Source organism: Exophiala aquamarina (genome assembly GCF_000709125.1).
Source record: "Exophiala aquamarina CBS 119918 chromosome Unknown aczIA-supercont1.11, whole genome shotgun sequence".
NCBI classification, from domain to species: Eukaryota; Fungi; Ascomycota; class Eurotiomycetes; order Chaetothyriales; family Herpotrichiellaceae; genus Exophiala; species Exophiala aquamarina.
Window position 1 is genome coordinate 186,666 of NW_013550577.1, and position 12,725 is coordinate 199,390.

General features: G+C 45.7%; 2 protein-coding genes across 2 annotated transcripts; one reads left to right on the plus strand and one right to left on the minus strand.

Moving 5' to 3' along the window:
• Nucleotides 1-1,124: 1,124 nt before the first annotated feature.
• A1O9_09761 (uncharacterized protein) lies at nt 1,125-1,517 on the minus strand (the record flags this gene model as incomplete). The annotated part of the gene is made up of 2 exons (XM_013401102.1): nt 1,125-1,173; nt 1,243-1,517. The coding sequence occupies 2 exons, from the start codon at nt 1,515-1,517 to the stop codon at nt 1,125-1,127; spliced, it is 324 nt and encodes a 107-aa protein (XP_013256556.1).
• Nucleotides 1,518-9,307: 7,790 nt separating this feature from the next.
• On the plus strand, nt 9,308-11,504 carry A1O9_09762 (catalase; the record flags this gene model as incomplete). Its single annotated transcript, XM_013401103.1, has 8 exons — nt 9,308-9,623; nt 9,674-9,732; nt 9,790-9,951; nt 10,015-10,139; nt 10,188-10,277; nt 10,329-10,596; nt 10,661-10,859; nt 10,972-11,504. 8 exons carry the CDS (start codon nt 9,308-9,310, stop codon nt 11,502-11,504), a joined length of 1,752 nt encoding a protein of 583 aa, XP_013256557.1.
• Nucleotides 11,505-12,725: the final 1,221 nt, after the last annotated feature.

The following is a 12,725-nucleotide window of genomic DNA, read 5'->3' on the forward strand; positions in this document are numbered from 1 at the left end:
CCACCTTATTATGTGTCAGGGCGCTCAAGAAGGAGGCAATCTGAGGCATCAGTGTGTCGTGCAATGGTAGCACTACCGTGTCTAATACGACTGTGCGGTTTAAGAGATCGAGTCGGAGATAGAACACAAAGAATAGGATATGCACACCACCATCCGTAGGGCTGTTCATCCCAAATACATGAGTACGCTGGCCTTGTACTCTACTATAATGCATGAATAATGTGAATAGAGAATCCTTCAACTCTACCCTTGTTCGCTCCCCTGTGGAAGCCTGCTGTTGAGGATTGTCGCGGAGTGATCTCTCCCTTGCCGTAAACATCATCGAGGTATGCGTGTTCAGCCATTCTAAGCGCGACTGTTGTCTCGTATCGAGGACTAATAGTGTGTGAAGATTTACATACGGCATGTTCCAAGTCGTGACAATACCCGAGTCAAGGACGACCGGGTACGTGAAGGAGTCAAATGAATGCCAATCAGCGCCATCCGCGACCTGCAAAATCACTTCGAGGTATATGTGCTCGGTATCGGAAAGAGTCGTTTGATAGACTGTGAGCTGAAGGCCAAGCTTGTCGATGAATGTGCGGGTGCTCTGAGGGGCGCTCTGAATACCAAACTCCACAGAGGCTGTCCGTGGTTGCAAAAGGAGAGTCCAGGTTGGAGCATAGAAAGACACCAGCAATGGTGATGTCCCACTCCATCCTGGCCCGTCCTCGATGATGCGCAGTTCGAATGAAGGGGAGAATGGAGTACCCTGGCTCTCGACCTGGCCGAATCCAGTTTGAACAGCCCCAAAGACATTTTACTATGGTCGTCCATTGCAAGAGCCCTGGACTAGGCAATGCACAGGTGGTATTCCGATTTTGGTGACGTCACCGTCGGTAAAAACCTTTAACCTATTTCTAGGCACTTTACCGTAATACACACAACCGGGGGCACATTCTTCTAGTCGCGTAGGTCGTTCATTCTGATGTCGATGCTGGGCTATCAAGTGGAGCTTTCAGGGCTTCCACGGAGTAGACGTCAAGCAGATGGAACCAGACATATAATTCTTGGACGTAGTTTATTGTCATTAGGTGACTAACGTTGGCTGCGAGAAGATCGAGGAGAGAATCGACAGACTTCTCTCAATCGACATTGACACTGGCTTTGAGAATGCTGACAAAGACGACAAAGCTGCCACGCTGGTAAGTGGGTAGGGAAAGTCTTTGCATTTTAAGCACTGTTATATTTGACATCATCTACGTCACGTCTTCGCTCTCAAACATCTTTAAGTAAATGTGATAGAGAATCGCCGCGAGGCCCGGTGGGTCAATGGTAACCCGGTCTGGAGCTTTCATTTGTGTTAAGCGGTTGGACGTACCTATTGGTCGTTTCCACACAATCCGGGTGAATAAATGTCCGGACTCGGATGAGTTCTCTCTTGAATGATGAATCAAGGTGTCGAGGAGAACTTCATCGCCCGTTGAGAGTGCGGAAGTGTTGGTCACAAAATCCACCGGACTCAGACCAAGAAGCATTAAAACCGTTCGACAAGGGACCACAAAAGAGGCTATCGAACAAGCTACTGTACGTGTTTGTCGGATCGCACAAGTTTTTCCGTGTAGAGCGTCGCGGAAATGTTATGTGCTAGAAGCGGTCGCGACCAGTAAATTGAGAGCCCTAAGATGGACGATCAGGTTCGAAGTGTCGATAACGGTAAAGGTGATCGGACTATTTCCCGTTTCAGTGTAGTCTTTCCCGTCAACAATCAAGGGTTCGAAATGAGAGCGATCGCGGTACATATGTGCAGACGAGAGTGATTCCGCCCTCACCCTGCGTTGTAGAGAATGAGAGAACGCCAGGGCATCACCTACGAAAAAAACGCAAGTGAACACAATGTGCGTTGTTTCTGAAGGACGTCGCCAAGGAGTAGAATTCAGTCTTGGCCGCCCTAACCACGAGCTCCCGACGATTCAGCCCGGGTTGCGATAGAAACAAAGGTGATGTCGGTGACAGTGATACGTAGGAGGAGGCTAAAGGGAAGCCTCGTAGCGGGTCGGTTCCATAATGCATGATAACATTGTCATCTAGAGACACGAACATTGGGTTAGCACATACCGCAAGCGGCAGCTTGGATTGATTGATGTCAGTAGTGCCATACTCCTAGTAGTGCTTATGTATGCTATTCACGTCATCGACGGAGTGTAAAGGCACAGGCGAGGCAGATCTGAACCCCGTGAGATTCATCCCAACCCCTAGACGGGCTTTATGTTGGATCGACTTCCGGACACAGCCGTCGTGTTTTCAAGAGGATAGAAGAATGTGACGATGTCGGCAACCTGCGAAGTCAACATAACGTCGTTCCTGACCAATTCTTAGAGGAGGGTTGGCTGTTGATACTGCTACGCTCAGTCTGTAAGGGAAACTGAATGGGATATTGCGAAGGTATGAGACAAACGCGTCCGCCCGAATTCCAAGTGTTTCTCGTAAAAGGGGAGAAGGTCGTCGGACCTACACCCGGCTCTTCTGGCTCGTCTGGAGGCATGCAACACCAATGCGCAGGAATTGGCAGCCTCAATGAGTTTTCAGCGACTGCCTCGCCACTTCGAATTTTCGATGCTATTGTGCTCGCTGCTCTTGTGCCAATCCTTCCCCTCCTCCCATCATCTGAAGGCCGAGAAGCTTCAAATCCTTGAAATCGGAGGAGGGCATGTGATCGCGACATCCTTGAGCGAATTGCCGTATTGCGAAAAAGAGTCCGAGATAGGGGACTTGGTATAGCTGGTCGTAGAGCGGCATGCGGACGTCCACTGCATAGCTGCTGTAAGCAGTTCCACTGGCAGCCTATTCTTTGACAGGTTACGCGACAGGGCTTTGTTGGCCACACCGCCATAGTGCAGCCAATAGTTCTCATTCTCGAGTGTCAGGGGTTTGCGTTGATGAGTGCATTAATCATTTCCAGAGTAGGAGCGCCAACTCACAGGGTTGAAGGGCTGCACTTCCAGGTGCGCCACGTGTCAAGCTGCAATACCCCAGATGACCCATATCCGACCATCATCACAAGTCTATTCTAAAGTCATAGTCCATAGGTTCAAATCTCTGCCCCATTGATAATGATCCCGTTCCAAGGGATCTGAAGAGTGTCTGGGATCCATTCACAGAGTTTACAAGCAAAGGGTGTTGCCTCAAGGAGTGCGAGATGGTGCGTACGCAAATCTGCGGGACGAAAGCATCTTTCCGCCATTTCCATCTCTACCCGAAGAAAACAGCATCAGCTTGGAATTCTATAATAGTTTAGATGAATTCAACTCCCTCCCCGGGAGGCATTGGTGCTTTCTGGCCCAGGTTATCAATGTTGAGTCCTTTGGGCGACTGAGAGTAATCGTTCAAGACAAAGTCCAACAGTACTCGACAGAAAACCATGGAAAACGTCAATGTCATGGATGTAATGAACGGAAGCTATCCTTAAGGAAATACGGTAAGTGTTCCATGTTTTGGTACTGTAGCAAGATAAGTTTCAGATAAACAATTGACGATAATTCGGGTTCTCTGCGCCAAGCTCTGACTTGCACTCAAGGCTTGTTAGAGTGTTGGCAGGAGGCAGAGAGGCACAAGTAGGACTGCAAAACCCTGAGGGATAAAGACTTACAAGCTATGTTTTGTCTAATTTGGAATGATTTTAAAGGCTTTATGATATTTCCAATGCAGCCTAAACGATTGGTTGGAACGACTCACAATACGAGGATGAGATTTTTTTATTGTAACCATTACAGATATTCAGTGGAGTCATGCGAGCTGGTATTTGTTGGAGGAACAAATCGGCCTTGAACCACCGGCCTCATTGCCTAAAACTTTCGCACCTTAACTATCATTGTTGTAGTACTTCTACTTTATTTCGCGGTATTTTAATATGACAGATAGCAGCTTGTTGGTGCTTGTAGATCCCAGATCTCGCCATCATCATAGAGCGTGGGAAGGGAATTTAAAGCACACATTTCACAATGAGGCTAAAGATAACATGAATGAGATACTGTAGCGCGTAGCTTCATGCTCCATTTCCTTCAGATCAGTTGAGAATGCTCATTTGCTTTTTAGATGGTGCGACTATGCTCATGGGTGCACTGTTTCATCCGCGTGCTGATCTAAGACGTCAATGGGGAAAGAATCACCTTCGATTACCCAGCATTTTACACCGTAGGCCATGTGGTCGCCGATCCCGGTCCTGTGGGCCTCCCAATCTGATAGATCTGATTACTCTCGTCGAACCCACCAGGATAATCCTAGATTTGCAACCCGGCCGTATAAAGACAGTCCAGGGCTCCCACTTATACTTTTTCCTCCTCTTCAGGTCCAAGATCGTGTCAGCTTCTCAGGTCTGCGATGTTGGCTGTGTAACCATTAGAGCCAATGGTCTCGATCATATCCGGAAAGTCGAGACTCATCGGGTGTATTGAGCTGATCTGGCCCGGAGGAAGGAGAGAAACCACCTCTAAGTCTTTCCTCCAAATTCGCCAGATGCCTCAACCTTTATACGCCGTCGTTCGTACTTGTTTCACACACGGGCCCTGGCCTTTTCCACAGTTGGTACATCTGAGAGCAATATTTGAGTTGAGCCCAATGCTCAGATCTTTCGGTTAAGCAGCTGCATAATATGTAGGCTGGAAGGGTGTGGAGGCCGCATTTGGTGTATCTGCTGGAAGTGGTTCTACCATGGACTGCGATCAGAGAGCCACACGCTGCCAGCAGGTATATGTGGCGGGCCCCAGAGGTGGTTTATAAACGGTGCGTCAGCGAAACTGTTATTTAGAGACACCCCGCCGAAACTAGACAAGTCGGCGACGTAAATACCTTGATTGATAGGGTTTTCTGAGAGCCATGTAAACCCAACTTCTCGATCCTGGATCTCCTTCTGCTATCTTTTTTTCCAATTCCTGCTCCGAGATTTTGACTTGTGGAATTGTGATGGCTGCACTTAAGTCTATAAGATGGACTTTCATGAAGAACTTATTTCAATCTTCACTGCATCAATTTCCACCATTTTGCTGAATATCTGTGCTCATTACTAGAAATAGACTTTCGTTGTCACGGCTCAGATACTAGTTTATGCTTTGAATGTAGGATACAGAAGAATCGCATAACGACCAGACTTATTACTATGTTGTCAGCCGGTCGGTCATATTCGTGGTCAAAGTTCATACAGATCAAAGGGCTTATGAAACCGATATATTAAGAATTTAGGGTGCGAGACGAAAACGCTATACCTTAAATAGCCTGAGGAGCTGTTAATCGAGATCGTCATCAATGAGAAATACTAGGGCTTAAATTATAAATACTGTATTTAACAATATTTAGACCTATAGAAAGATATAATTTTTAGGAATTACAGGTCTAGAGGAGTCGTGGTTGATGATGTCCTAGGTGTAGAGTATTCCTCAAGAGAGACATCATAAATCTGTGATAGTCTCTTATAAACTACACTGCTATAGTCTATCCTAAGGCTGATGGTGTATAGGATAGAATGTGGTCAATGAGATGTGTGATAGTTAATAGAATTTCTTTAGGCACTCTAGAACACTTGTTCTAGAATTAATCTACTGTGCTATTCTGTTGACGCTTACGTTTATTAATCAGCTTCAAGATGGATCCATAAATTTGGAAGCTGCCTTTATTTCCTGATATATTGATGTCTGAAGTATTCTTTGAGCAGGAGGTCTGCTTTGAGACGAATCAACTTCAGTAGAGTCTAACGTTGCCTGTCCAGCCATACATAGATAATCGAAGGAGAAGCTAATTGTCTCGTCCTGCAAGGAGTTCAGGTTACAAAGGTCCTATTTTACATCGTCTCTATGCAAACTTTGTATGCTCACTTACAGACTTTAGGAAAGTTTGCTGAGTGGGAAAGAATCAGTGGTATTGTCAGAGAATTCTCTTTCTATGCTAACTTCTAAAGGTGCTTATGCGGCAAGCAGCATGTCAACACTAATCAAAGAAGCTCCGTTATAAAATCTAGAGAGGAAATGCCAAGTCAGTAGTGGAAATTGCACCATGACTCCGGGAAACAAGCGGATAGTGCTTAGTGTCCGCTACAGACCTAGTTACCATAATTAGTCCCTATTCAGCTACAAAGTCGAGACAAATAAACTATAGGATCATAGATTCACTGCCAAGGACTTTCCAGGATGCAGTAGAAGTTACAAGAAAACTGGGCGTCCGATAACCGTGGATTGATTCATTATGTATCCTCCAGGACTATAACAGTGACTGGGAAACCGAATCTGTGGTAATGGATCGCATTTACAATTGTGCCTGTTTGAAAATCGCCACATCACATGCATAACCTGACGATAGCGGATTTCTGGCATCACAAACAAAGCCGCCGATCGAGCTAGAGGACCTTCAGTTTTACCAAAAAGGAAGCCAACGTATCAGAAAGTGGTGGCTCGCTACTACCGGTGATCTAGAGGGAAGAGCTCGCAGGAATATTCAGTAGGGTGTTAACTATAGTACCTTGAACTCGCGAGCCTAGGTATTACGAGAGCGTTTATTGTCTCCTACGGTGGTTCATTTTACAAAGACTTAAACTATCTTGGTAAGCTTTACTTTAAAGTTACTATCTATCTTACTGACTACATAGGAAGGAATGTGAAGAAGAATCGCGTTATAAGGACGGTAACATATAGGATCCGAATCTCTCCCGACCTAGTTCTCTGTTAGAAGGTTTCGTAGGCAATATCTTTAAGCTAGATGATCGGGGGAACACAAAGTCTATTAAACTTTCAAATATACTAGCGGCTTGAAATCTTAACATAGTTTTCTAGCCTTGCTATTACTTACGAGTCAGATTAACTTATAGTATTATACGGCTTAGCTCTATATCGCAGCAAAGCCACAGGGGAAGAAGTCTTTAAGGAATTTTGAGTTGTAGATTTCACGGTGTTGAAGAGCCTCGTCGGAGAAACATTCACCAAATTTACTGCCACTTTTATTCAACTGATCAAAATGGCAATGGCAGGCCCAATCTTTGCACAACTCTGGATAATGCTTGGGGTAAAAGTGTCGGATCAGCGATACTTGATCTGCCAGCAAATTTAATATGACGTATTTAATGTCTTCTCGTGGCTATCCCAGAGCCATCGGATCAGTAAGAGAGGCTATCATAATACCGAATTTGCGCTGCTTCTAACAGCTACTAGAGAAGAGAATAAATATCATTGTGTTAGTTTAGCGAGTGTTAACCTTTATTGGATGCAGGGGGGAGAAAACAATATGTTTATATATACTAAAAGAGTTATCTTAGCGAATCTGCATCCCCGAAGTAGTGCTTTTGCAGACGACGGCCGGACAAGCATCAGGTGTATATTTTCCTTGCTTCACTAATGCGAGAAATATCTCACGTGCGTTGGCAATGGCAACTGGCGGTCTTTAACATTCTCTAAACACGTAGCTTTCCCCGCGGCATCCTTATCATCGCTCCTTCTTATGCGAGATCTCACTTCTATAAAGCCCAGACCACTAGCCGCTGTTCAGCGTGGAAGTAAGATACATCTGGCCTAACATCTACATCGGTATGCTGATGGCATGATTTTATCGTCGCTTTCGTCGCCATATCGTGTAATAGCATTCTATTATTCGAAGATAGCTCTCGTTTCTATTGTAACAAACAACATTCCTCTCTTAGATCATGCCAACTATGAGTAACTTAGTATGGTTCGTCATTAGTGTATGTCTGATGAAATTGCGACTATAGTAGAAGTTTGATTTCAATGGAAGGAGACGCTGAACCATTGAAAAGGCCTAAGCAGATATATCTTGGCACTTGATTGTCGGGATTAGGAATGCCCGTACTTCAAGCTAGATGTCAAGACGAATCGCCGTAATTCACGAAGGGAAATCAGCCGTAACTTCGTAAAATTCTTATGGTTAACACTGGCTAGGGCTTGGGATGACCTTTACCATTTGTTGACTAAGTCACGGCACAGAACCTCGTAAGATTAAAACAGAGTTCGACGAGGAAGCCGGTTTTGCAAAACCCTGTATACAGAGCAAAATAATTTTCTTTACATGAATAGCGTTAGGTTAGCTTAGCAGTATTTGGACTAGACGAAGAGGCGGGTGGATAAGAATTCACCATCGAGTGAAGCCAAGTGGCTAAGAGAAGTTGAAGGATCGACGGTTCCGGCAACAACTTCCGGAACATGCACCCATGTTTCTACGCAAGGCTGAGAAATGCAACTGAGTCTTCTGTCCTCTAGTGTGACAAGAGTAGCATGGATAATTAGTAGGATAACATTACTGTGACGGAAAATGAGACGGCGTTCTGACGTATGTCAGTGAGACACGAATGGAATGCCGAGGTACTCATTAAACACGTGCAGCACCAGTCTATAGATGACTTAGGTGCTCGTGGAATGGAAGCGTCCATTACCATTTACAACGAACGGCTGGCATTATCGTCGGAGACTTCTACGTTGGTATACTACTTTATCCACTCTTGTTCGAGTAACCATCAATTAAAGTGCTAATCTAGAAATGCATAGATTGTGACCCTGATGGACAACAATAGGTAGCTGTCGCTGAGAGAGGCGGGGTCAAGCAGGAATCGCCGGAAAAGTGCAATTGGACAGTAGTGACCTCCGCCGACAAGGGGCTGATGTCATGATGAAGCAAATAAAATGAGCCGTAGTTGGCACCATTCTATATTCACAATGAATGAACACAGTTATTCTTGCGATGTAGCCAACCTCCAAAACGTTCGGACAATTCTCACGCGATTTATACACACCTTTGAAGGGTGGCAGGTGATGCAACAGTTTTACTCATATAAAGTAGATGATTACGTCCTCTTTATTACTAGCGGGATCTCTACCCGCCATATTCCTCTTATGGCGGGTTCGCACTTCCGAGTGCTATCATAAAGGCCTTGCGAATGACTGAATCATTATTGGTGTACGTTATTTCGCAGAGCACCCTACCCCTCTTAGTGATGTCTCCATCTCGATGGATATGAGGTAACCTCCCTTTTAAAAATTGAGTGTAATGGTCAAGGTCTAGCTGTGACGTGCTTTAGCGTCCTGTTGATGGGCCCTTACTGGCCGGAAATCTTTCTTCCTGACGTCTCGAGTATTCCCGTGACGGTTGTTATGATTTCGATACGAAGTCATGAGTTGGACATTCGAGGTAAGCTATATCTCCCATTATCGGAGACATGTCTCTGTCTTCCTTCTGCCAACCATCCTTGCCTGAAGCGCTATCACGAGCATTGCTATCTCATCTTGACCGTTGAGTTCTCTTACCTCAAGGCACGTATCCTTACTATATTAGTCCCACAATGGCACACCCCATGCAAGCAGTCCAGGAACTCGCAGGCGCTGTCGGCGCAGACCCAAGACCAGTGCAACGTGCGACGCTATTTCAAGGCCTCAATGACGGTCCAGCAACTTTGGCCGCGAGGATCACAGGCGTGACTTCAGGCGGCCCGAGGGAAGACAACGCTCCATATCACACTAACAACGATGGCATTCCGTGGCCGACGCCTACTCATAGCAAGACCATTGGTGGGATTCCCGTTGCGAGTGATATCTTCTTGTTTCAGAAGCAGCAGGCTTTCAATCGACATAAGTTGCTAGAGAGGATCGTTCATCCTTGTCTGTATAAGCTCAAAGATAATTTGTGAAGAATAATTAACTGTCTATAGGTGGAAGTGGCGCTTTCGGATACTTTGAGACAACGAAGGATATGTCTCATTTGACTAAAGTAAATCGTAGTCACAACTAGCGAAGAGCATTGTGGAAGCTGACATCTGCATCCTAGGCGCAATTCCTCAATGGCGTCGGGACTAGGACCCCTATCTTCATTCGCTACTCGACTGTGACTCTGGGTCGAGAATTTCCAGACTTAGCTAGGAACCCACGAGGCTTTGCTGTCAAGTTTTATACTGGAGAAGGCAATTACGACCTAGTTGGGTTAAATTGGGTGAGTTGTGGTTTTCTTCCCCTTGTCCACCAATGTCAAGCTGATACATTCGTCCCATAACAGCCCGTTTTCTTCAGTCGCGATCCCATGCAAGGGCCCGATGTGATTCGCAGCCAAGGAAGGAGATCTGATAATTTCCTCCTTGATTATAATGCTACCTTTGATCTTTTAGCGCACACTCCTGAGGCGTAAGTTGGCGATGCTCATTTTTGAATACGATTAATTAACACTAACAGAAACCACGCTGGAATGATGTTTTTTAGCGATCATGGTACGCCCGATGGTTGGCACTCGAACCATGGTTATGGCTGCCACACGTTCAAATGGTACCAAAACTTTCTTCCTACCACCCAGACCATTCTAATTAACATGGTCAGGGTCAACAAAGACGGCAAATTTGTCTACATTAAATACCACTTCCGGGCCGATCGCGGACAAAAAATGCTCACCCGTCAGCAAGCTATTGAATTGTCTGGCGTCAATCCTGATTATTCCAAGCAGACATTATGGGAAGCTATTGATCGTGGTGATCCAATCTCGTACACGGCGTGTGTACAAATCATGGAACCGGCAGAGGCCGACCCTGTGGAGTTAGGGTTTGATCCCTTCGATGTCACTAAGGTGTGGCCGAGAGAAAAATATCCGGTAAGTTCGGCGTCGTCTCTTGTTCTTTTAAACCCTCCCTGGAAATACTAACGACATGCTTCAGATTCAAGAGTTTGGAAAGCCTCATGTGACAAAGAATCCAGAGAACTACCACCGAGACGTCGAACAGGCTGCTTTCTCACCTGGTGCGATGGTGCCGGGTATTGAAGATAGTCCGGACAGTCTTCTACAGTTCCGCATGTTCTTCTACCGTGACGCACAGTATCATCGTCTTGGGTCTACAAATTATCATCAGATTCCAGGTAGGCGCAATTGCTTCTTAAGTTGCTCGAGGCCGAAACTATCACGACAATACGATTCAAGTTAAAACCTTGCTGGTACTGCTGTGATATCATGCTAACTACACTTCGCTAGTGAATTGCCCATTCATGGCCTCTTCGATGTCCAGTCTCAACTTCGACGGCAACATGCGAGCAGACTCGAACCATTCAAAGAATCCAGACTACGCACCGAACTCCTACACCCCTCTAAGTAAATTTCGTCCGGATACCGCTAATGCACCTTATGAGGTTTCGGACGCGATCATGTCGCGTAAATCGCACTTCTACCACGAAGGCAAGCTCTCAGATTACGATCAACCCCGCGCCCTCTACGAAAAAGTCATGACCAACACTCAACGCGATCACTTACACAGCAATACCGCAGTGATGCTAGCACATGTGAGCGATCCACGAATTCAGATTTTGTATCTAGGCCAGCAATATTGTATCAAGCCGAGCTATGCGAAGGCGATTTTCGACTTGTTGCCTGAGAAGAAGTTTGACTTTAATGAGGTTGAGAAGGCCAGTAAAGGCGCTGAGAAGAGGACTAAGACGCCCGCGTTCCTACATACTGATGAACGTGAGAGGTTAGTCGGCATGCCGGTGGATGGAGGATATAATTTGTGAGGTGGTTGATTGATATTCTTATTGCACGGTGGTGGCCACAATCACAGTATATGATAGCAAAATTACTGCAGCCAAATTATACCAACTCTTAGCATTGCCCATGAAAACCGGGGCCACTAAAGCAGCCTTCCTTATCTCGAACTATGTCCCTGTCTCGAAAATTACAATTACAACATATCCCGCTTCCTACGTGCCCTCCAATTATCGGAGCCACGAATGGAGTTGTTTCAATATCCGCTCGACTCACATAAATAGCATTAACAGCAAGGGAGTACACTTATTGCTCTTACCAGTACAAGAAGAGCCTCGATTGCTCCTGTGTATGCACCAGAGGAGGCGATCATTTTGCATCACCAGAGCAAATATTGAGAAATCAATCGATCCTATGCATTGAATCGTTGTCTCTACCGCCTCACCAACAGAGTTCGAATTGTATAAAAGCGGACCCAGGTAATCCGGAATAGCAGTCCGATGGACTTCGAATTCGTCTTGCGTGACGTGGACTTTGTTCACTATGTACCTAGTAGCATTTCTGATGACACATCGCCACCGTCTCAGAAGCAAGGGAATGGTGAAGTGGCACCGGTTATATGATCATGTTCGTCCTAAAAGCTAATGAATTCGGAAAATCTCTATCTTTATTTAGAAGGTTACGAAATTCGCGTTTGCTAGGTCACCGGGGCGCCGAGCCGAGATCTATACAATGTTCTAAAACCCCATCGGAGCTGAGAGCGGATTCTCAAGCGGATAAGTAGCATCTGATTAGTGGGACCTCCTGAAACACGGTGCGAATTATAATCTACCCTCGTGCATCGATAGGCTTAATAAATTCGCTTAGGAGATCCGACGTATTTTTAAAGATTACCTACGATGAACTTGTTAATTTGATAGAACTTATTCTATTTAGAGACATGGAAGGAGTTACTACAAGTCTTTGCGCTAAGGCACTGTTGTTTTCAGTCCCACCGAAGCTATCGTACATTTTGCACAGCCGTCTTCGGCGATCGATATCCAGATTCGTGCCAGCTACATCCTGGCGTTAATGGGTTTAGGTTGCATAGAGGTGCGTCTTCCCTTCCACATGTTGATTGCAACGCCACTGAAGCCGCTCTCAAGTGGAATGGATATCCTAAATCCAGCTTCGCTGGTGCATCCCGTACGGGATGTCAAAAGATAAAGGGCGATATACCCTTCGATGCGGAGGCGAAGCTGAAGGCAGCA